The sequence below is a fragment of the Cebidichthys violaceus genome, unplaced genomic scaffold (assembly GCF_023349555.1).
Source record: "Cebidichthys violaceus isolate CVI_PGR_0920_01 unplaced genomic scaffold, fCebVio1.0.p SCAF_11, whole genome shotgun sequence".
Classification (NCBI taxonomy): domain Eukaryota; kingdom Metazoa; phylum Chordata; class Actinopteri; order Perciformes; family Stichaeidae; genus Cebidichthys; species Cebidichthys violaceus.
In genome coordinates this window covers 4,053,648-4,078,527 of record NW_027176274.1, presented here as the reverse complement: position 1 = coordinate 4,078,527, position 24,880 = coordinate 4,053,648, and the positions used below count along the sequence as shown (strand labels likewise).

The 24,880-nt window shown below is 40.4% G+C and overlaps 1 protein-coding gene across 1 annotated transcript in view; it reads right to left on the bottom strand.

The window, feature by feature from the left end:
* Nucleotides 1–24,880, bottom strand: part of thsd7ba (thrombospondin, type I, domain containing 7Ba) — a 144,354-nt gene that overhangs the window by 60,177 nt on the left and 59,297 nt on the right. Inside the window, exons 4-8 of the mRNA XM_068737933.1 lie at nt 21,097–21,967; nt 19,153–19,401; nt 18,123–18,292; nt 12,629–12,787; nt 6,942–7,142 (exon numbers count right to left, since the gene is read on the bottom strand). Coding sequence (XP_068594034.1) covers nt 6,942–7,142; nt 12,629–12,787; nt 18,123–18,292; nt 19,153–19,401; nt 21,097–21,967 — 1,650 coding nt within the window. The remainder of the gene's footprint in view (nt 1–6,941; nt 7,143–12,628; nt 12,788–18,122; nt 18,293–19,152; nt 19,402–21,096; nt 21,968–24,880) is intronic.

The following is a 24,880-nucleotide window of genomic DNA, read 5'->3' as shown; positions in this document are numbered from 1 at the left end:
TAGCCATCGCCTCGTCGGATAGATGTGAAATACTCCCTTGGGCAGTTTGAGAAGATTTCGCCCATGAAGTTAAAGCATCAGAGATCTCCAGCCATCAAAGTAACTGGTGTGTATACACCAGGAGATGTTGGTCTGCTGTTGTGGATGCATGAGTCCTTTCATTGGTGCACATATGATTGAAGTTAACAATGAAACAGTTCTCAAGGATTTGGTGGAAGTGATGCTTTTAACCCTCAGCATGGAAGTACGTTGCTGGGTATTACATATAAGTAGTGTGTACAAAAATGACTTCTGGGCGACCAGGAATAATCTTAATTGTCAAAGATCTCCTACACAAAGTGAGCTAAGATCTTGAGGCTGCTGCTCTTAAAGCAATTGTACTTTACATAATTGTTTTCTATTGTCAGTGAGATTTCAAGCTGTGGGAAATAGAATGTCTTTGCTCAGCTCGGCTCCTGTCCCAGGTAATTATTTCAGGCATCTGTGCTTTATATATAAATGGGCATGAGATGAAACATGGGAAGCGCCATATAATCTGTAAATCATCTTCTCTGACCTATATTTAGAGGGACGGACACTGAGTACCGTGTCTTTACCATATATAATATCAGTGTAACTGGTATGGAAATGAGATACCTACTTTTCACTTGGAGGGTGAAAATAGACAATGACATACTCCAAGACAATGGTTAACAACTTTAAACGGTAACTGCTAAGTAGAAAGTTTTATCCAAAGTTAGGGAATAAGTTCATTTTATCATATATACTGTGTGTGTATATATATATATATATATATATATATGCATATATATATATATATATATACATATATATATATATGTATATATATATATATATATATATACATATATATATATATGTATATATATATATATATATATATATATATACATATATATATATATATATATATATACATATCATATATTTTTTTCATTTCACTTTTACAGGAATTACTGGAGAATTTTGTCAAAAGTTTGCCAAGTACAGAGAATTCAAACCTATTGTTAACCGGTAGATGAAATCCCAAAATAGTCATAATTTTAGCCTCACCTGTTACACAAGTTTGTAAAGGTACCATTACACGTTCAATCTGTCAAATCAATGCCATTTAAAAACACTGTTGTGGTCCTAAGGTGCAAAGCACATAACCATTGAAGGAGGAAAAAAAATGGAAACACATTATCTAACAAAATCCTTCACCAAAGAACTAAGAATCTTAATATCATTAAAAAAAAAAACGTAGAAGAAGTCAAATGAGCAGAGTAAGCAGAAAGTAAAATATGCTCTGAAAAACACCTTGACTTTAAACACGTGTCTATGTGGGTCTCTAAGGGTTAAAACACAATGACATTCCGGTACATTGAACAATGGCATCTCTAATGCTATGCAAATGTGGGCCTTGTACCTCACTGCTACCGTATCAGTATCCCAATGCATGCAATGACATGAAGAACATAGCAGGTGTCCCTGTGCCCGAGGCATATCTTTTTTTTTTTTTTTTTTGAATTGTTCGAATGTATTATTGCCAACCGTAGAAATCAGTAATTATTAAACACTGTTCTGCTTGAAAATCACAAAGGACTAATGAATATGTTAGCAAACAAAATTAACAAAAGGCTCACAAAGCTTTGCCTGGAAACACTGCCTAAAGAAAAATGGTATGATAACATGAATCCAAATATACACACACACACACACACACACTAAAGTTGTGTATGTGTGAAACTACATGTGGATCTGCAAATAGATGGCTGCCCTAGGGGTCCTTTTGCATTATTAATACAGGGTTCTGTAGTTGGGGCTCTTACTCAGATATAATACCATTGCCTCCTGCATGCAATTTCCACATGATTTCTATTCTGCTCGCCCACCCACCAATTAATGTTCTTCATCGTTATTATTCAGGTAGATGTAGACAAAAAAAAAATAGCGAGAAGTCCTCGCCTTTATTTAAGATTTAATAACCCCATCTGCTCTGTGCGGGCAGCTTTTAGGACTGGGAAAACGCAACAAGGCGAATGGTAAAATATCTCTGTGAACATCAAAGCGGGCTGTGACTAGCCTGGGTCACTGATTCATGTTTTCCCTGTCTTTGGCTATCAATCATGACACTTTCGAATTTTTATCATCGGTGACCGTCTCAAAGCCAAAGTTTAAGGCTGCTGTTCTGAGGTCACCACGGCTTGAATGGCGTCGACCAGTCGAGGAGAGATCAGTTCAGGCGGATGGTAGCCGTACTGCTGAGTTATTGTTGTTGGGTTCAGAGACGTCAGAGCCTCAGTGGGTTCAGGAACGTCTGCCAACATGCATGTACGTCAGCTGTCAGTCACAGGTGCACCAGGTGTTTGAGTCGGCGTGCACCGGTGGTTGGTAGTTAGTTCAGGAAATGGGACACACCGCTCTGGTGTGAATGGTTGCTGTGCAGAGAGCGGGAGCTGTGGGAGCTGTCAAAACAACTTTACTAAGCCTGGAGCAAAAAGCCAGTGGGTTAGGCTAACACAGCACTTTTGTTCTTTACTTTGCCGTAGTTTACAGCCCTATAAAGTGATAGTGGAATACAATAAGCGCCCATTAGCCTCCCTGTGTGAGACGCCATATTATTTTAACTCAGTTTGCAACAATTGTAGCAGAACTGCATGCAAGGCGACTCCTTATTCACGTAGCGATCATGAATATCAAGATGATAATTGTGTTTTTTCAAAGTTGCAGATAATGCGGTTTGAAGTTTGAAAGCCTTAGTCTCTGGATGGATGCCACATGATGAGACAGGAGGGGCAATAAGATTGCATTATGTCACTCATAATCAAGTCATGTTACCAGATAAATGAAATGATGTGATGTGAGGAAACTGATGGTGTCCCGAAGCGTTGCAGGGGTCGGCAACTTTTTCCGATATGTTTTCATTTTATTGTAAATCAACGAGTTTAATTATGACACCACATCTCCAACAGAACTGCTTTCATTTCATCCATATAGGCAGCGAGCAGCGCAATATTTTTAGAGTCCGGACATGAGAGCACTATACAAGAAGGCTGCCATCTTTATAAAGACATCCACATCTGAGTTCAAATCTTTAACCTTACCAATCATCCACCAATCTTTTCTCGCAATCGAGGTGAGAGTACTAGCCAATGAGAGGCTGAGTAGGCTGGGTCTTTGTGGAATGCAGGTGGATGAAAAATGAATGAATCAAACTACTGTAAATAACCGGTTGCACAACCGCCGACGGCTGGGCAAGAGGTTGGCATGTGGATGAGAGGTTTCTTCAATTTCCCCAAAAACTCTCTTGCATATTTATTGCTAGTTATGGTTATGCAATGTGAAGCAGATTAAGGCGCAGAATCAGGATGTTGTAAAAGAAAAAAAAAAAAAAAGTAACTTCAAAGAATCGGATTAAGTTATAGTGAAAATGAACAAGCGACAATGGAGAGATACATTCAGAGATTCAACCAGCTTGATTATCAGAACTTCTTCATGGTGCTATTAAACATACAGAACAGTCAGCCAGCGTCATTAACTGAGCGTAATCTAAATCTGTAATTCAATTGGTGTGGTGGTTGCGCTATGCTTAAGTGCTAAAAAAAAAAGTTGAGAGCCAATCAACACTCTCTCACATCATACATTATCAGTTAAAATTCCTATAGAGTACATCGATACCAGAAATGTTTTAACACTATTGGGGCTTCGGCAATGCAGTTATGCATGTGACATTTCATTTTAAAAAGCTAGCAACAAAACAGGACGCCTTCTTTAAGTTTCGTAAGAAAAGTAACAACTTTTACTTTTCAAAGGGGTGGCTGCCTCTGGATCACCCTCCTGGCAGAGCTCCACAATGTCCTTAAACACCCCTGGGCCAACCTATTCCATTTCATCTATACCTGAGTGGTTTCAAGAATTACCTCATGTATTTGCTAAGCAATAAAAGCGTGGCTGTAGGTGATAGACGATGTTTTCTGATTGCTTGAGCAGCCACAGATAATAATTTAAAACTCCATTAGATAAACCTCCCTGGGAAAGTGCTATCTCTTTCTCTCTACAGGCATAAACTTTCCTCAGACAACACCCGTTTTCAGGTTTGAGATGCAGAGTGGTTTTATGCTGAGAAATAGGAACCTACATGCTTAGTCAATCAAGGAGAAAACACTCCATACCTCAGTTTACTTCTTTGAAGTTCACAATCTTAAATGGTACCCGCCAGTTCAAAACACATACTTTCCTCAATCACCATCAGTCATCAACAGCAACCATCTTCACGGCTTTTCACCGTAATATCTTCAAACGCTGCCGCACACTGGAAGAGTTAGTAAACCCCGAGCGCCAATAAACTGACAATAAACTGAACCTTTTAAAAGAACGTCAGCAATACTTGTGTTCAGAACATAAAAGGATGGTCCTAATGCATCAACTTCTAAAAGGGATTGTCAGCCATGACATGCCTGGCCATAGCTGACCTTTCCACAAGCATCAACCTTCAGCAATCAATGACAGTATTTGTATGTACGTAAAGGATAACAACGAGGTGACCTTTTAAGGATTTCAACACAGAAACCAAGTTCTTTAACTGACAACATTGTCAGAATTCACCATTGAGAACATTGTGAAGTTGTCTAGTGTGGACACTTAAGTCGACACACAGGAGCTGATAAAAATCCAATGTCTTTCCTCGAACAACGAGACCATAACACAGTGTTGGCTGAGATGACATGGATTTAGTTTTTTCCCCCAGAAATCGTCCTCTTCTTATCCAGCTGAACTGCAGCTCAAACATCTGTGACCGACCCAGCTCAAATCAAATCCGCTGTTTAGACAAAGAAAGGTAGGACATCTAATGTATTTGTGTGATTAGGAGTCAAGCTGTTACTAATGAAAGACATTGGCATTCACAAATATCAGAGATGCTTATTGCTCACGACAGCATCTCAGATTTGTGTTAACAACCCTTTCACCGTTGCAGCGGGTGTGTTGCTGCTACCTCTCCTTTCTCTCACTCCTCTCAGCCTGTCAGTCGCAGCAGCAGAAGTGATTGAAAGCAAGCCAACAGTGTCTATGTATGAAGGTTCTGTACTCTCTACATCAGTCCTGCCACAGCGGCTCCAGATTCCCATCGCTGGCTCCACAGAACTGTAAAATATTATTATATATATATATATATATATATATCTTTATCTGAATGTGCAGACAGACTTGCAATTAGCGCCTGCTTTCTGAAAGGTCCATGGAATTTATATGTCAAGCATGAGAGACAAGTACCTAAAAGTGTGTATACCCGGAGAAAAGACTTGACCGTGATCATCATCTTCAGAGCAGCTTATTCTGTCCATCTAATCGTCTGCCCACCATCCGATTCAGTAAAGGAAAAAAAACAGCAATACTGCGTTCTAGAACCATGCTTGATGTGGGTTGTATAGGTGTAAGGAGCAGACAGTGTCAAAAACAATGCATTTGTATACTTTAAAAAACAATTTTGAATTTGCTTTTTTTAGTAAACCGCATGGATGTAAACAGCCGACAGCTAATGACAGTTTGACAGTATTTTTAAATCTGGTTCAGCTCAACTCCAGTCAAAATATACCATTTATTAACTGCATGTATCTAAAATAAAAATCATTATTTTATCATGTCTCTAACTGCTTTTTATACAGTACACGCTGTGACATTGTGAATCAAACTGTCTTGCGTAGTGATGCGCGTAGTTCTTACCTATATCACAGAAATACAGTGCAAAAAAAAACAAAAAAAACAAGCTTTACAGGATTTTGCATCACTTAACAACTTGGCCCTGACACTGCAATGACTGTGTGTGAAAATAACTCACCGTGCTTGAATGGTAAATCCGATCAGCCAATTAAGGAAGCAACAGTGAACAACTTGTCAACATTCTCTAACAATAAATCCGCAGCAGATGATTTCATAAGCCTTTTTCCTCAAAACCCGCCAAAGCTTGCATTCTTAGTTGTCCTGTCGAAACTCATTAGACTCTTCTGTTGGCTAATACATTTGGACCCTCCACTGCCTTCCTGATAAACATACGCATGATCCATTGTGACAGAATAATAAAGCACAGGCAAAACAGGCAGCAATTAGGTTTATAATCTATGAAGATGAGCAATTAATGCCTGCAGGAAGCTGGGATTCTGACTTTTAATCAGGCCAATGTTTTCTGTGCCCATAAACTTGGTGATGGGCCCTCATGAATAATCCATGCTTCGTTAACGCTGATGTTGCTATCAGCCAACATGAGGACATGGCTGAGCACAATGGATCACATTACACCCGATAGTTCATGCGTCATATTGCTACTGATAGCATTACGACCACAGCACTGAAGGCTTTACTGTGGCCTTCGTGAATTTCACTGCTACTTGTAGAACTAGTCTAATTAATGTTGCAGTCTATGGTTTGCCCCTTTTTTTTAACATTATAAAAACATACCAATACTCAGCAGTGGTTATTAATCAGCGCTGTCATTCAAATCAAAGCGGAGAGTTATAAATATCATTTTAAAAAGAAGACATTGTTAAAGGAATAGTTTAACATGTTGGGGAATATTGTTTTTTTTCTCTGTCTTGCCAAGACTTGAATAGAAATATCAATACAACTTTAATTTTCCCCTTTTATTTTCACACCCAGAACGGGGTTAGCTTAGCTTAGCATAAACAGTGTAAACAGAGGGAAAGAGCTAGCCTGGCTCTGTCCAAAACTAATAAAAGGTGAATACCAGACCCTGTAAAGGATTGTATCAATCTGCTCATCTAACGACAAGAAAGCAAGTATAAAGATTTCCCTAAATGGCAAAAAAATATTCATTTATTAGCTGGAAGGCCAAATCGAACTACCAACAACAACTGTAGTGTGAGATGAACGTTTTAATTGTGCTGATGATCTGTTTCCGTTACAATGCCAATTCAGGATTGTACCTTCAGCGCTGACGCAGGTCACGTTCTGGGCCGCCGTTCCAGGACCACAGGAGTCTTTAGTGGGGATGCATCTTTCTTCTTGTTGGACCTGCCACAGGTAGCAGGCGGGGTCCTCACACTGGATGAACTCCACCAGATGAAGGCAGGTCTCCGGAGGACTGCTGGACTCCCACAACACCTCTCTCCTCCTCTGTCTGAAACCTGACAAAAGGACAAGGTTGTCAGAGAAGACATTGGTATTCCTGTACACAACTACACAGAACCTCTCCCGAGCAATCAATGAAGTGCAGTATTAAGATGTGGACTTGACTGGACATTATCTCTGTGATCAATTATTTAGGTAGTTCATCAACTATGCTATAGTCAGCAGCAACTGCTGATAAAAGCAACCACGTGTCTCCGATAATCATGGAAGTTAAAGATGAGGGGTCCATCATGTCTTTTTTTTTACCCCCAATGTGTTGCAATTCAAGGGATAACATTGATACAAATGATGCTTGATATAGCTGTGGTTCTAATATTTGTCATCTGTTAAATTGCTCACCCTTTAAAGCAATGCATAAGATATCTTGTAATAAAGAGAAAAGTGGTTCATCTATTAGACTCAATGTCAGCACGAGGAGCCGTCCACAGTCTATTAAGTACTGCCTTTCCCCTTCCTCAGCCAGTCTGGTGATTTGAAGTGATGACTATTCCCTGAATCATTATCTACCAGGCTCCTTCCATTGTCATACTGCCCACAAACTGCATTAAACTAGTCAATGATACCATCAGTGGTTTGAAAATGCAGCTCACATAATTTAACGTTTCATATACAGCATCTTCAGTATTGTGAGACTCGTTATTAGATTGTCTAGTTGTTAGAGTCCGTGGTTTTGCCCTGAGCCATGTTCTATTAATACTTATTATTCACAATTTGGAAATCTTCTTTTTTTTTTTTTCAAAACCAAGTTTCCCATTCTCATTTACATGTCTTCAGGTATGAAAGGAGATGCTGTCCACTGTAGTTTAGAGTAAAAGATCCTCCTGCTATGAGCAAACATATACAGCACAGCTAGACATTTCAGAAAGATGCCAATGAGTTGCTGAACATGCAGAATCCATTTTAATTACTAAACTAGTCAACTAAAAACTAAAAAAGAACGGTTCGTAGGAAAGAACAGTTTTTAAAACAATGTTTATCCCATTTCTACCGTTCAAAACAAACAGATATCATAAGGTGGAGGGGCTAATTGATGAACTAAATTTAAAAAAAAAAATACAAAATCTCCACCATCGCCCAAGTGAGAAGAGAGGAGGTGAGGGAGATAATGAGGCAAAGTAGCTTAAAGCTTAAAAATAGTAGGAAAGCGTGAGTGATTGGGGTTCAGGTATGTGGCTGGCAAGCCTTTCACGCCGACACCTGTCTCTCTCCAATTACTGAGTCTCACTGTCTTTTCACTACTGCGACTGCTGTTTCTGTAGCTAAATTGGGGGCTACCAGCTGAGTGTGTACTGGTTCCACACTGGCACCATACTGCAACATCTCTGCAGGTGTATAAATGAAATGTCCATCAGAAGAGCTCATCTCAGCTCAATTTCAATTTTGAATTGTTTTATTTAGTAGCTATAGAAAGTGAAAAAGAAGCTCTTAATAATGGTCTAAAAAATAAGGGTTGACAAATATTGTGGGGGAAAAAAACGCCCCAATGCTGAACACACTACAGACAACACGTGCTAATATACAGGCTATGTGAAACATCACTTTCTAGTGTAGGCTACTCATGCAGGAGACACCGGTAGAACGTATGAAAATGGGTGGGTTTTCAAGAAAAACAGACCCGTTTTTTTCTTCATAGAGGTAAATGTGGAGCCAGGGTGCTCAAGGAATATAACATGTGGAATATAATGTGTGGTGCCATCAGACTCATATTGACAACATTATACAAGAACTTGCAAAGACAACTGAAAACAGAGACGATCATTTAATCATTGACGGGTTTAATGAAGCTGTTTTTAGTCAGAGTTGAGAGATCAGCGAGACACCTCAGGCTGTTCATCATCTGTTTCACAAATGGATCGTTCATGAGTTGTGAATGTGTTTCAAATACTATTGTCTTCCTTATGCTACAAAAAAAAAAAAGGTAACAAAAGTGTAGGTGTTGTTCTCTAGATTTAGAGTGTGTTTGTTTATTTAAATTAGTTTAAATTAATTATTCATTTGATTCAAGGTGTTAAATTGTCACTCTTTCACAAATCACTATTTCCTTAGATGATTGTACCATTGTGGGTATGGGAACAACCGTGGAATGAAATACTTACAGTAGCAGTTATGAAGAGATGTACATCTGATTTCTTCTACGATGTCAGTTAAATACAATTAGTCTAAAATCAAGCCCGAAGGCTGAACAGAGAATCGTATCTGATGGTGCATTGTGAACTGGTATAATGGTAGAATTGTGGAGCTTTCGCTCTCAATCTATATTTTTTGTAAAGCGACAAGCAACATGGGGAGAAGAGACCGACTGGTGTTTAAAGCTTGTACAGTCGTTCGACTGGATTATTTCTGTAAACAGATGCAACGAATCAAACAGGCCTTCTTATTAAGTATTTAATTGGCTAATGCAACCATATCACACTACAAAGGACCTGTGAACCATTAATAGGAGAAATACCCATTCAAGCAGGAGGCCAAGGTGAAAATGTATGGTGTATAGCCTCACATGCTCTTACATACATTGTACAATAGCATAGCCTCATAAAAAAGTGCGTTGGATTTCAGACATTTCCTCTCAGGCATTTGACAATGACAAATCAGGTGCCGCATTTGTATAAATTTGTATTCCCTCTGCATATATTGTTCCTAAAATACTTATTTATATACATTTCTTTTTTATAGAAAAAAATGATAGTGAGATCTATAAGGGGATATAACATGAAGTGAATAATAAATGGCTCTACAAATGCGATTGGCCAATTTTCCAATAACATGATAATAATAATTTTGACACGAGCATTATCATCAAGCCAATTACCCAATCCATTACCAAATTGCACCATATTTTGATTCACTCTGAAACATTGATTCTCTCAGAGCTGAGGTTTTTCATAAAACATTGATTTCGTTCATGAAAAGGTTCCTACTGAGTGGACACCTCGCACTCTAATCCACAGTCATTATCAGCTGAGCTCTACAAATGTTCTTGCGGAAGAAAAATGGTTTGAAATGTGTTTTCCAGGTCTCCAGCACCTCCTCCAGTAACTGTAACTTGAGCAGCAGCGGCTTTTCTTTTTCAACCATTCTCATCTTACCGTAGCGTGGCAGAAAGGCTCCACAGTCTTTCCCTCTAGAGGTGAAACTGCATTACCCCGGGATGCCCACTGTATAAATTACATCCCCAAACCACCTACTGGTGTGAGGCGCCGGTTCAGGAGCCTGATCCGAACGGCGTTGCCAGAATGGGCTCTCGAAGAGCAAAAGAAACTGCAGATCGATCGCAGTATTGCCCAGAGCACTTACTGCTGCTCACTTCCAAACCACAAAAAACAATTTGGCGTGGGCATGCCCCCGTGGATATTAATAATTGAAAGGTTTCTTGGTCATAGCAGGTTTATTTCAGGGAAACAAGGGCCACCCAGTGACTCTCAGCACACTGTTGCTCAGGGAAAAGAAAAAAAAAAAAAAAAAAAAGCTCCCTCCAGCTACATGACTTCTAGTAGAGGCATTACTAAAATGATATTCACTAACCTCCCGTGTTCAATTCATTTCCCCACATAGCTGCAGAATGTGATAGGCCCGAGATAACGTGAACAAAATGTGAAAAGCAACATAAAATGACTGCGAGGCAATTTAAATTTGTAATTTTTGTTGGAGAGCAAAGCCGGGGCTGCGGGAGCATCTTTGCCGGTCGGCTCTTCTACCTGAACACCGGGATCCCGCGGGCCTATTGGTTAGAGAAGGATTGTAGTTTATTCTGGTGTTGTGGAACATAAAGGCTAAGTGTAAATTCAATAGGAGCAAGAAATTCTCTGCAGCTCAAGGACCACGGGCAACAAGGATCATAACAACACCCTCCCACTCAATAACTGCTCATTGTTTCGCAGGAAACAGGGCTCACTGCGAGCCATATTCCATTGGTTTCATACGCTATCGGCTGGGGGCTGGGGATCTTTATGAAAGCCATCAAAAGACGGCGTGCCACCAGAGAGCCCTGCGCGGAACAGCAGATGCTGTGTTTTCCCGCTCCTTGAAATATATTAATGACACTGTCTGTGAGACGAGTTGGCTCATTTCATAGAGGGCCAGTGTTGGAGAGTGCGGGCACTGACCTGAACAATCCACACTTCAGCGGCTCCCCGGGGGGCTTTCATGCACATTTACTCATGACAGGGACGGGGTCACGCTGCCCTTTTAGCACAGCACTAACACACTAACAGCTCCTCCTCTGACTGAAACGCACACACACACACACACACACACACACACACACACACACACACACACATGCACACACTACCACAATGTGTAGCCTCGCTAAAGCAGTCGGATATGACACACGCTCACCTGTGGAAAAAGACAAGAACATTCAGACAGCACGAGTGTGCGGAATACTTAAGCACACCCCCTTGTACACACACACACACACACACACACACACCTACACCTATACACACACACACACACACACTCGCACAGACAGGATGCATCTTATCTGCTGTAACTCCTTTCACCCGCCCAGGGACTGAGAGCTGAACTACAGGTGTGCTCTCTTTTTCTGTCTTTCGTCTGCTGCGGTTCCTCTCAGCCAGCCGCTTATCAACAAACAATTTACAATCCAAACATATACTGCCTCCGTCTCCTGCTGTGACAACATTGCTCTCTTGCACTGTCATCCTCTCTCTTAGCCCCCGTGAGCCACAATCTATCTATCTCTCTCTCTCTCTCTCTCTCTCTCTCTCTCTCTCTCTCTCTCTCTCTCTCAATGTTGCCAAAGCACCACACAAATCTATTGTTTGGACATAAAAAAAAAAATGCTAATTATATTAAACAAGGTTAGTGGAAAGCCCCTTGTTGACCATATTGAAGGTACTCAGCTCTTAGGCAACAATTGCTATTAACGGCTGATTGTAAATGTACTGCATGGCTAAAGTGTCTGCAGTAGAGCTAAACAGTTAATTGTTTTTGACTGAGTGCTTATGATTTCACCACTGGCCCATCTGTGCAATTATCAGTTACAATTTGAAATCATATCAGCTTGTTAGCGAGCGATGCATAATATCTTTTGGATGGCCTGTGTCCATCCCTCTGTCCGTCCATCTGTCAAACATGATTCTGAGAGACCAGCATTCTGCTGTTGAAGACAGTTGGAGGCATGATGCATCTTGGAACATATTTTTGGCATTTAAAATGGCATTTTTTCTTCTTTTTTTTTTTCAAAGATTGTTACATCTAGTTGCAGCAGCAATCATGCGTTATCGTGATTAGTAGCAGCGGTCTCGCTGTGGTGGCACCTGTTGCTTGAAGGCGACATGTGCAAAGCTTACATCGTCATTAACACTGAGGAAACTATTCTCAGGAAACAAGTTCCATACAAGACGGCACGCCGTCGGCAACGACGCGAGACAGTTGTCAAATTTACACGTGGCTCTGCGAGTCGTTTCGAAAGCTCACGCATGTTCACTCTCATACCCAATTTACTCCATCATACCTTTCTTCCCCTGTGGGTCTTTGCAGTTGTCATGTAGGCAGGCACCCCAGGGTGACCACTGGAAGAGCAGGCAGTGGTGCTGGCAAGGGATGGAGCATTGCTGGACCGCCAAGGGGGGCTCTTCACCAGCGCACAGCCTGGCATTCACAGGCCTGGACACTGAACAAACAAAGGATATAGCAGACTTAACACAGGCAGCGGTGGAGTGTGTGTGTGTGTGTGTGTGTGTGTGTGTGTGTGTGTGTGTGTGTGTGCGCGCTAACTGTCAAGTAATACGTGTGGAATTGGAAAGCAAACGGAATTATGTGCTTGATGTTGTGAAGTGATTGAAGAAGATGAAGAAGCATCACAGTCATCGGACTGAAAAGCATGGATGTAGATGAGTTGTGACGATGAAGACGGGAGTGTATTTAATGGGAAAAGGCTACAGATTATAATGTTGTACACTGTGGTGAGAAGCAGGGTAGATTTATATCTAAAAAAAAAAAAGAAAGAACAGAAGGAAAATTGCTCTTCTCATCCCCTGTGTAGCTCAGGAGAATATTAAATAGAGGGCAACGGCCAGCTTAGGGAGTAAACAGGAGCTGGACAGGGAGGTGTTAAGGCAAGCCTCTGTAACCAAATGTATAACCAAGTCATGGCTGGTATCATTTGGATATCAACAACCTGTAATGGGCTCTGATATTAGTCTCTCACAAAACGATTTTTGCTTTTCCACAACACAGGGATTCACTCAATCTAATTCTCCATTTTGATGCACCTCCGCACATCATTGAGTGGCAAATTTCCATTTAAATGAGAGCCCAAAGAGAAATTCACTAAATGTCCATCATGCATTTTGTGTTCTTACCAAAAGTAATTTACATGGTGTTTGATCTCCTTTGTAAAAAAAAAAAAAAAAAAAATGAAATGCTTGCTTAACCACATTCATAAAGTGCGTAGTAGACATCTGTTTGCTTTGTTCCGTAAATTGTGATTTCTTGTATTTCTTGTATTAGTCAATTGCATTACTGGAGGAAATTGTTTTCCACATTACCAGAGCAAGTAGCCCTCCATGTTGCAGGGATGCAGCCACATCTGTTTGCATTAACTAACGCTGTGCCGTGCACACAGGGCTGCGGCTCAGAGGGCGGATCGACTATCCTTGATTCCAAGAGGTGGGAGTTCAATCCTCAGCTCCTACTGTCTGCGTGTCAAAGTGTCCCTGAGCAATATTCTGGTGATGTATTGATCTTTGTCCCACAAAACCATCGGTTCATAAGATTGATATTCTATTTCCAACATATTTGCTGTCCAAACACACCTCTGATAACATTTCTCTGAACACATCTGGTGAGCAACTGCAAAAAACACCTCCAGGTATGGACTCATCGACCCGGTAATAAGGAAATATGGATGCGGTAAAACGTATTATTTTAAAATGAGTTATGTTAATAGGCAGGAAACAGAGTGATTTGCAAAAGAGGAACTTAAAGTTGAAAGTGATTAAAAACGACCCACTGTGCGTAATTAAAAAAGATAAATGAAATACTTGTTATGCATGTTTTGTTTTTTTTTGTTTCTTCTAATGATTCATTTTATAAGTCTAATACTTTCATTCTGTATAATTGGAATCAAACAAATCATTGTATAATTTTTGAGCACAGCCATTTGAAGTTCCTAAACACTCAGTAGCACGGGTTGCCTTGGTGATTCTGGCTTTTTTTCTATTTCCAGTCATAATAATTTATTTAATAAGAGTAATTAACTTTGGCTCCAGGAAAAACCTGGTCAACCTTTTAGATTGTATCTATAGCAACAAAAAAACTCTTTGAACTATTATACAACTAAATACACAACTGTAGTTCAACTGATATGGTTCAGGGGAGGCCTCGGGTATATCACAATAGATCGATGATTCATTATTTACATCCAAAGACCAAAAATGAATCCTGAGTATATTCAGTTGATAGTTGTTAAAGAAATAACAAAATTACGACCCTGACCAGACATGCACATTTCACAGTACTATGGAACACTCAACAATATATATTAAATTCACTGTGATCAGCTACAATCCTGCATGTTTCTGTAAATTGCAGGTCAAAGTTGACTGAACTACCTTTCCATCTGTCCCTCATGTCATCATACTTCTCAAAGGAATCATTGAAAAAGAAGAACAAGCTGCAGGCTGGCTACAGTTACCGCCTTCCACACCGAGCTTATACTGCCTTCAAGACAAAAACATAGAATGTGGCTCCCTCTAATTAAAGCCTTCTTTTCAATCTCAAATTCTTTACATTGACTATCTTAGGCCACCTGTCTAAGTTTAATTACAGCTTGGTAAATCAGCATGATATAACACATTGCATAATAGCATATTACATAATTCATAGGGGGAGGAATGATCGAGTTCCGCTCGAAGTTCAAAGTAAATCAATTCACCCCCTTTAATACCGTTACTGATGATAGCGCTATATTTGATCCGATATGAAAACACATTGCCCTGCAAGTCTGTATCAGCCATGTTTCTCCACCTCGTGAAAATGAAAATGCACATTTTCTCTTACAATCCAGGCCAGACACAATTACACAGATACTTGTACAATATAATGCAATCCTCTGTGTTCAAGTCAGTGTCCACCCCCACATTAAAGTGATATAGTCAGCTAGATTTCCTGCACTAACAGTAATGGGAAAAAGGAGATAGGATTGAAAATACTGAAGTAAATACAATTTTTAAACTTTCACACTGAACAATTTAACTGTTAGATAACAGTAAAATACTGGCAGCAGAGATGCCCGAAATTTACTGTTATTTTACAGTGCACTTACTGTTAAGTTATTTTAATAGTATATTATTGTAAATTGGATTACATACTTTATATGTGATAGTAGAATAACTGGGTTTTACGGTAATTATACTGTATATGCCATCATGTTTGTGTTTATTTACAATGGGTGATAAAATCTGCTACTTTTGCATTTAATTCCACACAATAAAACACGAGAATTCAAACGCAACACAACATTGCTGTAGTTTATTACATGTCCACAATCAATTATACAGCTGACTTTTTAAGACAAATAATATTAGGAACATTTGTATTCCAGAACAGGTACTGCATGTTAAAAAGAAAACATTTACACATATAAATGTGAACTGCATATAACTAAATGACAGTGTAGAGAAGAAGGAGAAGAGAAGGAAAGAGAGCGAGAACAGTGAGAGAGGATTTCACTGCTTTACGGCTTCATTGTCTTAGAGACACACTTTGGGAATTCCAGGTCCTCAAAATTGTCCCGTTCCTTCTGGTTTGCGGTTCTACAGTCGGCTCTACAATAGCAGAAAGAAAAACAAGTTACAACTTTACATTGTTACGCTGTAATTGGCGATCAACTTTACTAAGGTTAACTTTGCAGGCTATGCTGTTAGCTAGCTAACATCACTACAGCTACTTGAGCTCCAGCTAGCTAACGTTACAGAGCTTGCTTTGCCAATTTTAGCAACCTGATGTAATGAAACATACAAAATGAAACATTAGCTGAGATGTTAATTCGATATTCATGAAGACAAAACAGCGTAACTTTACCTCGGCTGCTCGGTTGATCTCCACATGGCTGTCCAAAGTCACGTTCAGGAACAGCTTATCACGTCTCGTCACTTACAAAGTATTAGTGGTGCTATGAGCAGTTTGATCAATAATAATGTAGCAGAAATATTAGCCTACAATAGACAGTACGATGTAGATGGATATTGATTTACTGAAGCCTATTTCCACCACTTCCCAGAAAACACTGTATTATGCTGATAAATGACAGTTATCTGCTGGTTAACCGACGGCATTAACTGTTAATTTACATGCAAAGGATGAACATTTACCTGTACGTTACAATTATAATTAAATACTGTCAGATACTTTCGTGGATCCACTGTAAATGTACAATTTCTTACAGTTTGGGCTTTAATAATGCCTGTTTTTATGTACATTGAGATTATTCAGTTTTTGAGTGAAATGTCCACGATGTCTCAATTATAAATCCTATAAGTTCTTGTGGCAAGCTACTTTCTGGTGATGACAACAGCCCACCAGACAGCTGTTGGTCCCCTTCCTGATGAGCATGGGCATATGTGCAGATGCTTTGTCTGGTCTTGGAGCACTTCAATCGTGGGGGTGATAGGTAGACAATAATTATCTCCTTGCCTAGAAGCAGTATTCTTTTTCACAAGTATCTTCTGCCGTGCACTTAAAAAAGGTTATTTTCACAAAGTTGACAAGTAGAGATTTGCTTGTTATCTAAAATGGATATTAGGATTCTAATATAATAAATATGTTGTACTAAAAGTAGATGTTTCCCTTCTATAATTCAAATAATCATCCTCCAACAACTTTTGGTTTGATTGTAATTCTAAGGACAAATATTTAATAATAATTATCACAAACTAGCACTTTTCAACCTGAGCAGGACAAAGACATTCACAGTGCATCGTATTCGCCCACGCACACGTCGATGCCGCTGCGCTCAATGGGGGTAATCTGGTCTTTAGTGTCTTGCTCAATTATTGATTCATTATTTTTCTGGTGTGAACACTGCTGCATCACTAGGTCTCTGCATGGCTATAGATTTCTTGACCGGGTACAGTCACTTCTTTGTGTCTCTGCTGGTTCCCCTCCCGGTGATGTCAAGACTCCAGGAAATAGAGGAAATAATGTGGCACACAATCCCTCCCCCCCGCCATACAATGTCAATTTTACATTTCCAGTTAAGTACGGATTAAACAGAAAACGTATAATGTGTTAATTAGTGAGCTTTGAGGTGCAAGTAGGCAGATTCTGTTATCTTCTGTGAAGCAGTTTCCCCCCTTTTTTTAATTCTTTGCGCTAAGATAAATGAACCTGGTGCTGGCTGGAGTGTCATTATTATGAAAGTGGTGTTTTTATCTAACTCATCCCAAGTGATCAGCTTCAGTAAGTGAAAAAAAAAATCTTAATTAGAACTGTTATCAATCTGTATCAATGCTGCTAATTGGTTTCCTGACTCTCAACATTAAGTAAGTGTAGAAATGTAATATGAATCTGACGTCAAAATGATTACCGGTGCCGCACGAAAGAGGTCAGTCGAGAAAAAAAACATTTGACCCTTAGATGTAACATGAGCTATTTCACATGCAGAGTACTGGGTCCCTGTTGTTTAAAGCATTCGCTACAATACAGAGTAGCTCAAGAAACACTGTCTGATTAGAATCATGATTCTTCTTGTCGACTGAACTTTGAACGTGGTTCCGCTACAGCAACACAGCTTGCTTATGATTTATGATTTTTTTTTTTTTGGCCCGCGTAACCAACATAATGCTCTGCTGCCAACTTTCACTTTTAATAATTTATGCTCACAGTTTATATCAAAACACACCGCTGAGTTTACTTGGAATGTATTCGTGGTGCATCTCTTGAGTCACCATGTGCTTCCAGCGAGCCCTGGGTCAACTGTCATGAAGGCGTTTTTTTTTTCTTACCCTCCTTCCTGTGATGTGGTGCTGAGTGATCAGGGACTTGAACACAGTAGGTCTTCCTGTTCTGGATCCCCCTTCCACACAGCATACTGATGTTGGCCAGCCGCCGGTCCTGCTGGCTCAGTAGAGGAAGGATGCGACATTCGCCCCAGTCAGTGGTCCTCCACACATACCTGGCCGAGCGCGCGCACACACACACACACACACACATGCAAACATCATTTAAATGGAGTCCCGGTTTCATATATCTTAGGAAGTATACAGAGGTATCATGCTGAAAAATGAATGCATTTGAAAAAAGGATAAAGTGTCAGCACAGCAGTAGCGGTTGTTTCAGAAAAGTCCCACAAAGCAAAAGACAAATTAGCGAGAGCAGTCTGAGCCGCTCTCATATGTCAGGAGAGAGAGAGGCATGATTTCTTGTTTTTCCTCTAAAACTTCTAAACCAATGTTTGATTTCAACTATGAAAAATGCACTGGTGCAGAAAGCAATAATATCGGAGGAGTTTACCAGAACAACAGCCTGTAGTAATCTATCAAATGCTTAATTTCCGTAATGAGTTTTCCCTAATCATGTAAATCCTCTGCTCTCAGGCACTCCATGTAGATTTAGCAAATGAAACAAAATCTACCAGCAGGGAAAATAATTCTCTATTGACTACTTTGTTTACCGCATGTAATATTTGCCAAAGCCTTTCTTAACTCAAATTCTCCTAAACCACTGTTTGTCATCCCTGCCATGTCCTTTGGGTCAGGAAGTCCCAGCAGGACATTATGTTACTGTAGGTTTCACGAGGTAATTGAGTTAATGCCCCCAGAAGTGTAATTCAATAGTGAAATCATGAATATTTGCAGCCTCTCGGCTTTCAATCATAATCAATCAGGTGGAAAAAAGCCAAGAAAAGCAAAATTAAAAATTATTTGATTTCAGACTAAAAAATCTGCATCAAGAGATTACCCGTAAACAAAGCCTTTGTTTACAAGGATTGTGAGCTGAAAGTGAGACGATGCGCCATCGTCGTTAAGAAACTACCTGGGGCAGTTTGGGAGTAAATCTCCTATGATGTTGCAAGCTTCTTTTTCCTCAAGGGCAGGACATCTTTGCCCCCCTCCAACTGGGATCTGCGTCATGATCCGTGACCTGAGGCGGTAACCGGGAGACAGATCGGTGGATCGGCAGGTCTTAGAGCAGGGACTCCACGATGACCAATCCGATGTCTGGCAGTCTTTGGGCATCACACACGCCTGAAAGGTCAGGGCGGAGTTGTCCTTGGTACACAGACTGTAGATATCGGAAGAAAGAAAAGATGTTAAAGAAGAAAATACTGCAAAACTAGAGGAACATATTACATATCTTTGTAAACCCCTTCACTGATTGAAAATAGAGCTGCTACATGGAGAGTGGCAGAGCCAGAAGCATGACAGATGTTAGCTGTGGTTGGTATTTAAATAGATTGGTAGAATGATTACATGGAGTAAAATTGACATCAGTTGTAAAACACAGCATCTGCTCGGAGAACATACTATAGTGGATATGTTGATTTCCACTTCTACATAACAATAGGTAAAGCTATTCTACATCATGTTAACACAGATCTCAGACATACAGTCCGCCTTTACAGCAAGAGTACAAAGAGCTGATATGCTCAATTAAAAATATGAAACAATTTCATTAGTCATGCAGTTACATTTCCATTGTTTAATTTGGACAATTTGATTAAGTAGGTTATTAAGATGTGAGTACAATGCTAATTTAGGAATTTCACTTTGTAATTAGGCTGTAATTAGAAAAGCAGAATGAGGCAGAAGTCAGGTGGGAAATCCATATTCAAAATCCCCAATCCCACTTCTGAGCGAATACCATGCTAATCAGACACTCTGCTGTTAATGGTCCCTTCACACTGAAGTCATGAAGCCATTGAACCGGCCTCGTTGGGCATAGTAACGCGCCAATATCGAACACGTAACAAGACACCCAACTTTAAGCCCCTCATCCAAACGGCATGGGTCAAATATAAAGTCATCACATCAAACATGATACTAAAGCTGCTGCTTATAGAAGCAACATCAAACAATGAAAATACATTATTCAAACAGGATACTGTGGACGAGTGATTTCTGATACAATAGCTTCCATGACTGGCAGTCAACAACTGATTGAACAGTCAGCTAATAGTGTCATTTTACCCCAAGTAGATGTTATGGTATTTAGTCAATATCATTTAAATGTTAAGATTTTCCCTCCCCTCGAAGAGTGAGCACAATATGGAAAGTTTATTTCTGCATGTGTCTGAATGTGTGTGTGTGTGTGTGTGTGTGTGTGTGTGTGTGTGTGCTTGCTTTCTGTGCAGTAAAATCCATTCTTCCAGGGTTTGCTCAAACAGCAGGTACAGGTGGGGAGCAGCACTTGACATTTACCACAATAGCGCCTCACCCCCATGCTAATATAATGCTGAAACCACAGTGCTCACATAATCTGGTTATAATTGAATAAATAACCACCATCAATAAAACAGAATTCACCTACGCATGAGAAATATGACCCGCTGGGTACACAAGGAGGGAGGGTGTGTGTGTGTGTCTGTGTGTGTGTGTGTGTGTGTGTGTGTGTGGTGCATTGATCATGTTCCTCTCATGTTTCGATACAATACGAGTGCTGAAGAACCATATAAATAATCAATTCCATTAGGACCATTTCCTCTTACAGACACCCACATTCAGCTACAGAGCACTTTAACTAAACTCACCTCGTGTGCTACATCAGTGGGAAAAGAGTTTGATGTAGGCAGAATCCAGTTAAAGGTATTTGCCCTTGACGAGCTACAAACCAGCTCTTTTCACACAGATCCATCTCGCTCTCATTTTAATCTTGCATTTTTCTCGGACCTTAAGAAATCCTCTTTCAGGTTCATCTTTTTTGTCTCCATTCTGGCTGTGTGGAAAGTGCTGCACCGTACGACACTTGTGATTGGCTTACCTCAACATAGCATTCTTGCCGTCGGTCCGTGTGCAGCGGACTTGTCGCGTCTGGTATCCCACCTCCAGTTCCCACGACACGGGGTTCTTGTGCGCATGACGATGCTGCTGCTGCTGCTGGTGGTGCTGGTGGTGGTGGTGGTGGTGGTGAGAAGCATGCGTGTGCAAAGTGACCGTGTTGCTTTCATTGGAGCCGGAGCTGAAGTCCACTGTGGTCCTGCCACTTAACAGGGCATCCTTGTGATGGGGTAGTCGGCACTCGCTCCAGGCCCCTACTTTAAGGCTGTACTGGTACTCGCCCTCCCCAGCAGGGCAGTCAACAAGGCCGGAACAAGTCCTGGTCTCAGTCAAGTTGGGGCAGCTTGCACCTCCGTACATCGGTGTGGCCAGGACGTGTCGTGTCCGATGCTGCAGGCCAGCGCTGCACGTTTTGCTGCAGCTGGACCAGGAGGTGAAGTCTGAAACCACGCAGTCCTGGGGGCAGGGGATGAGGCATGCCTGCTCCACAGGTGGTTTCTGGGAAAAGAACTCACATATCCTCAAGGTGACTGTGGTACGGTTTGAAGTGCGCACGCAATGGACCTTGCGCCTCTGGATGCCATGCTGTGCTGTGATGCACTCGGCCGTCCTCGGCTTGTGCTCGTTGGAAAAGAAAGGGACAAGAACGCAGCCCCCCCAGTCTGATACCTCCCACACAAAGAGGTTCTGGTGCCAGTCGCAGACCTTAAAGCAGTGCCGCTGGCTTTCCGGCTTGTCCACGTGCTGACAGTGAGAATGGTGGGTAGTCCAGCCCTCCATGTGGACACACCATATTGTCCTCGTCTGAAGCCCGCCAGAACCGCACTCCTCCCCGACACACTGACCCCACTGGCCTGCAACCAAGACAAGACACACAACGGAGAGGGCATTTTCATTAAAACCTGCAGCTTTAGAGAGAAATGATTTAAATTGCCGCTATCTGGAAGCTTGCAATCAAGCACAATTCAATGCCATTCACTTAACCTCCGTGATTGCTTTATTCATGAACTGGGGGAAGGAAGAAACAAAAGTTAAAAAAAAAAAGAAAAAAAAAGTCATCAAACCACTAGCAGACAAAAAATATAAAAAATGTGACGTTAGTTTCTCGTTAGATTCACTTAGACTCTTGATCCCAAACTGATCAGTATCAGCTATGTAAGACATGGCCGGCTGGGCAGCACAGTTGATCTTTGGTCAGGTGTTATTGTAAAATAAGCTGTTCCTTAGCTGTGCTGCAACATTTTGTGATCTCTTTAAATCTGGCTGTCTTGTTTTTACTATTATTTGTCTTAATTTCATATCAATACAGCTACCGGTTCAACATCTCGTCTACAAAGATGAGATGTTTTTATAGATCATTTGAACAAAGACTATTGCTTTTTTTATTCGAAACAACCCAAACCAAACAAGACACAACAGTATTTTCCTGCGGTTTGACTCTGAGACACACAAAGGATTTGAGTTATCGTAATGCGCAATTACCATTGCTTTCATTTAGGACTACAATCAGAAAATGGATTTCAGCAGTAAAATAATTGTCTGCAAAAGAGAATAAATTGATAATAACATCTAACTGCCTTTGTTGAGTAGTTCTCAGTGCACAGAGCAAACACCCAAAGAGCAGCACAACTGTATTTTTGTATGTTGGTAGATTCAGGCACCGCTAACAACATCGAAGATTCAAAATATCAACTGACAAACATTCTTAAATACATTTCATATCTCACACGTTCTGAAAGTTGATTAGGTCTCTATGCAAAGATTGAAGTTTCATAACAGTGTGCTGGTGAGGCTGATCCATTCGTCACAGCAGCCGCTTCAAAAATACACGTTCCTCATAAGAGAATGAAGTATCCTGAAATACATCTCTAATCTCTGCTCCGGTTACAATTTGATGTAACAAAACTCTGAAGCCTAGATATTGTGGAAAAGAATTATGTGAACATCATCAGTCATATTTGAAGCTTAGGCAACTGAAACTAACTAAGCAGCCAGGTTAAGCCGTATGCTCCTGTTCTCACTCGTCACAGGCGAGCTCAGTTCAAATACATTCCACACAGTGGAGTCCTCAAAGAGAACGGCAACTTCATTTTCGGGTTTCCCCCTCATGTCTGAGTGTTGGTGCGGTTGATTTCTGCAGCGTGAAACAGAGCCGCACTTGGCAGTCACTTCTTGGAAAACATCAAAGTGTGTGTGACGAAGCACACTGATTTTCCAACTCTGACAAATAGCGGGAAGTAAAAGTACTTTGTGGTCAGAAAAGGGAACAAAATTGCTGATACCTTTTTTTTTTTTTTTTTTCCCTCCCGCTGTGAAAACTTGCGTCAGCGTCAAATTGTTGCTTAAAATGTAATACTTATATGGATCCAAGGCTGACCACACACCGCTTTTGCTGTGAAGTAGGGAATGACACACTTTTCACAGCCAAGTCTACAGATGGTGAGGATATGATTCTCATGAAAGTATCACTCAACCATTTGAGAAGAAAAGAAAGCTGACCGTCTTATTTATTCATATGGGGCAATGATCATATACAGTACATGTATGTGAACAGGCTGGCTGTGGGGAGTTTTCATGAGTGCAGATAATGGATGGATGGATTGTGTATTAAATGTTGCTGCTATCATACACACACATACACACACACACACACACACACACACACACACACACACACACACACACATATTGCCCAGTTCACTTCCTTCTCTTGTAAAAAAATGCAAAACAAAAAGTTTAGTCCCATAAAAATAGTTGTCATGTAAAGGAACCTACAACTCTGTTTCTTTGGTTGCTACAGTTCTTTAATGAAGTGGATTTCTCTCATTGACCTGGAGCTCCTGTTAACAACGCTCACGTTGTTGAAGACTTGAATCTAGCTCTTACTTCTTGATTTCAATACGTCCTCAAATCTATACCGTAAAATGCTATAATACAGTGATAACCGTTGCGTTAACGTCTGCAGAATATGTAGATTAAGGTGATTAAAGAGGCTAATTCAATTGCAATTTTATAAAAATGCTAGACATATTTGTTGTAACAAATTTGTGCCCCATCAAATTCATTGTTGACCTTTTGTCCTCATTTTCCAAAAGAAAGTATCGACATAAATGAGAAAAAGAAATGAATGAAATGAATGTGCTGATATGATGTGGTTATCTATGTCAGTCACATTCACTTATCATCCAGTCATTGTGCCGCACGCTATGAAAGGGATAATTTGATTCATTTCTTCTAATTGGAATTTAATCGATGTAATAATGAGATCCTCCTGCATCCTAAATGGCTTTCGAATGACAACTCACTGAAACTGTTCGGTGCCCTTTGGTGCCAGCGGAATCCGCTGTTAACACTTTGCTCCCTGGCCAATCATTGACACGACAACACTGCTTTGAAGCTGCTGCTTCTGGCTCAAGGGAGCAACGTTTCAATCTGCCGAACGGTTTCATAGTTCATCGAAGCACATCATTGAGTTTATTCGCCTTGGCTTTGCAATGTTAATGGGGGCTTACAGTGTAACCAACATCATTATGTTTGTATGATCTTTTTGTCTTACACAACTCAAAGGATAAGACGCCAAAGTCATTATTACTATTATTATTAATTCACAAAGACATTTTCAAACACCGGAAAAGAAGATTGATGATTTGTCCATTGGCTTAATTTCAGAAGCTAAGCTTAAGTAAGACATCCAGATAAACATAAAGAGGTGCGGTGATGTTGTATGTGGTGCAAACAGAAAAATATTAAAGTATCCAAGACATATG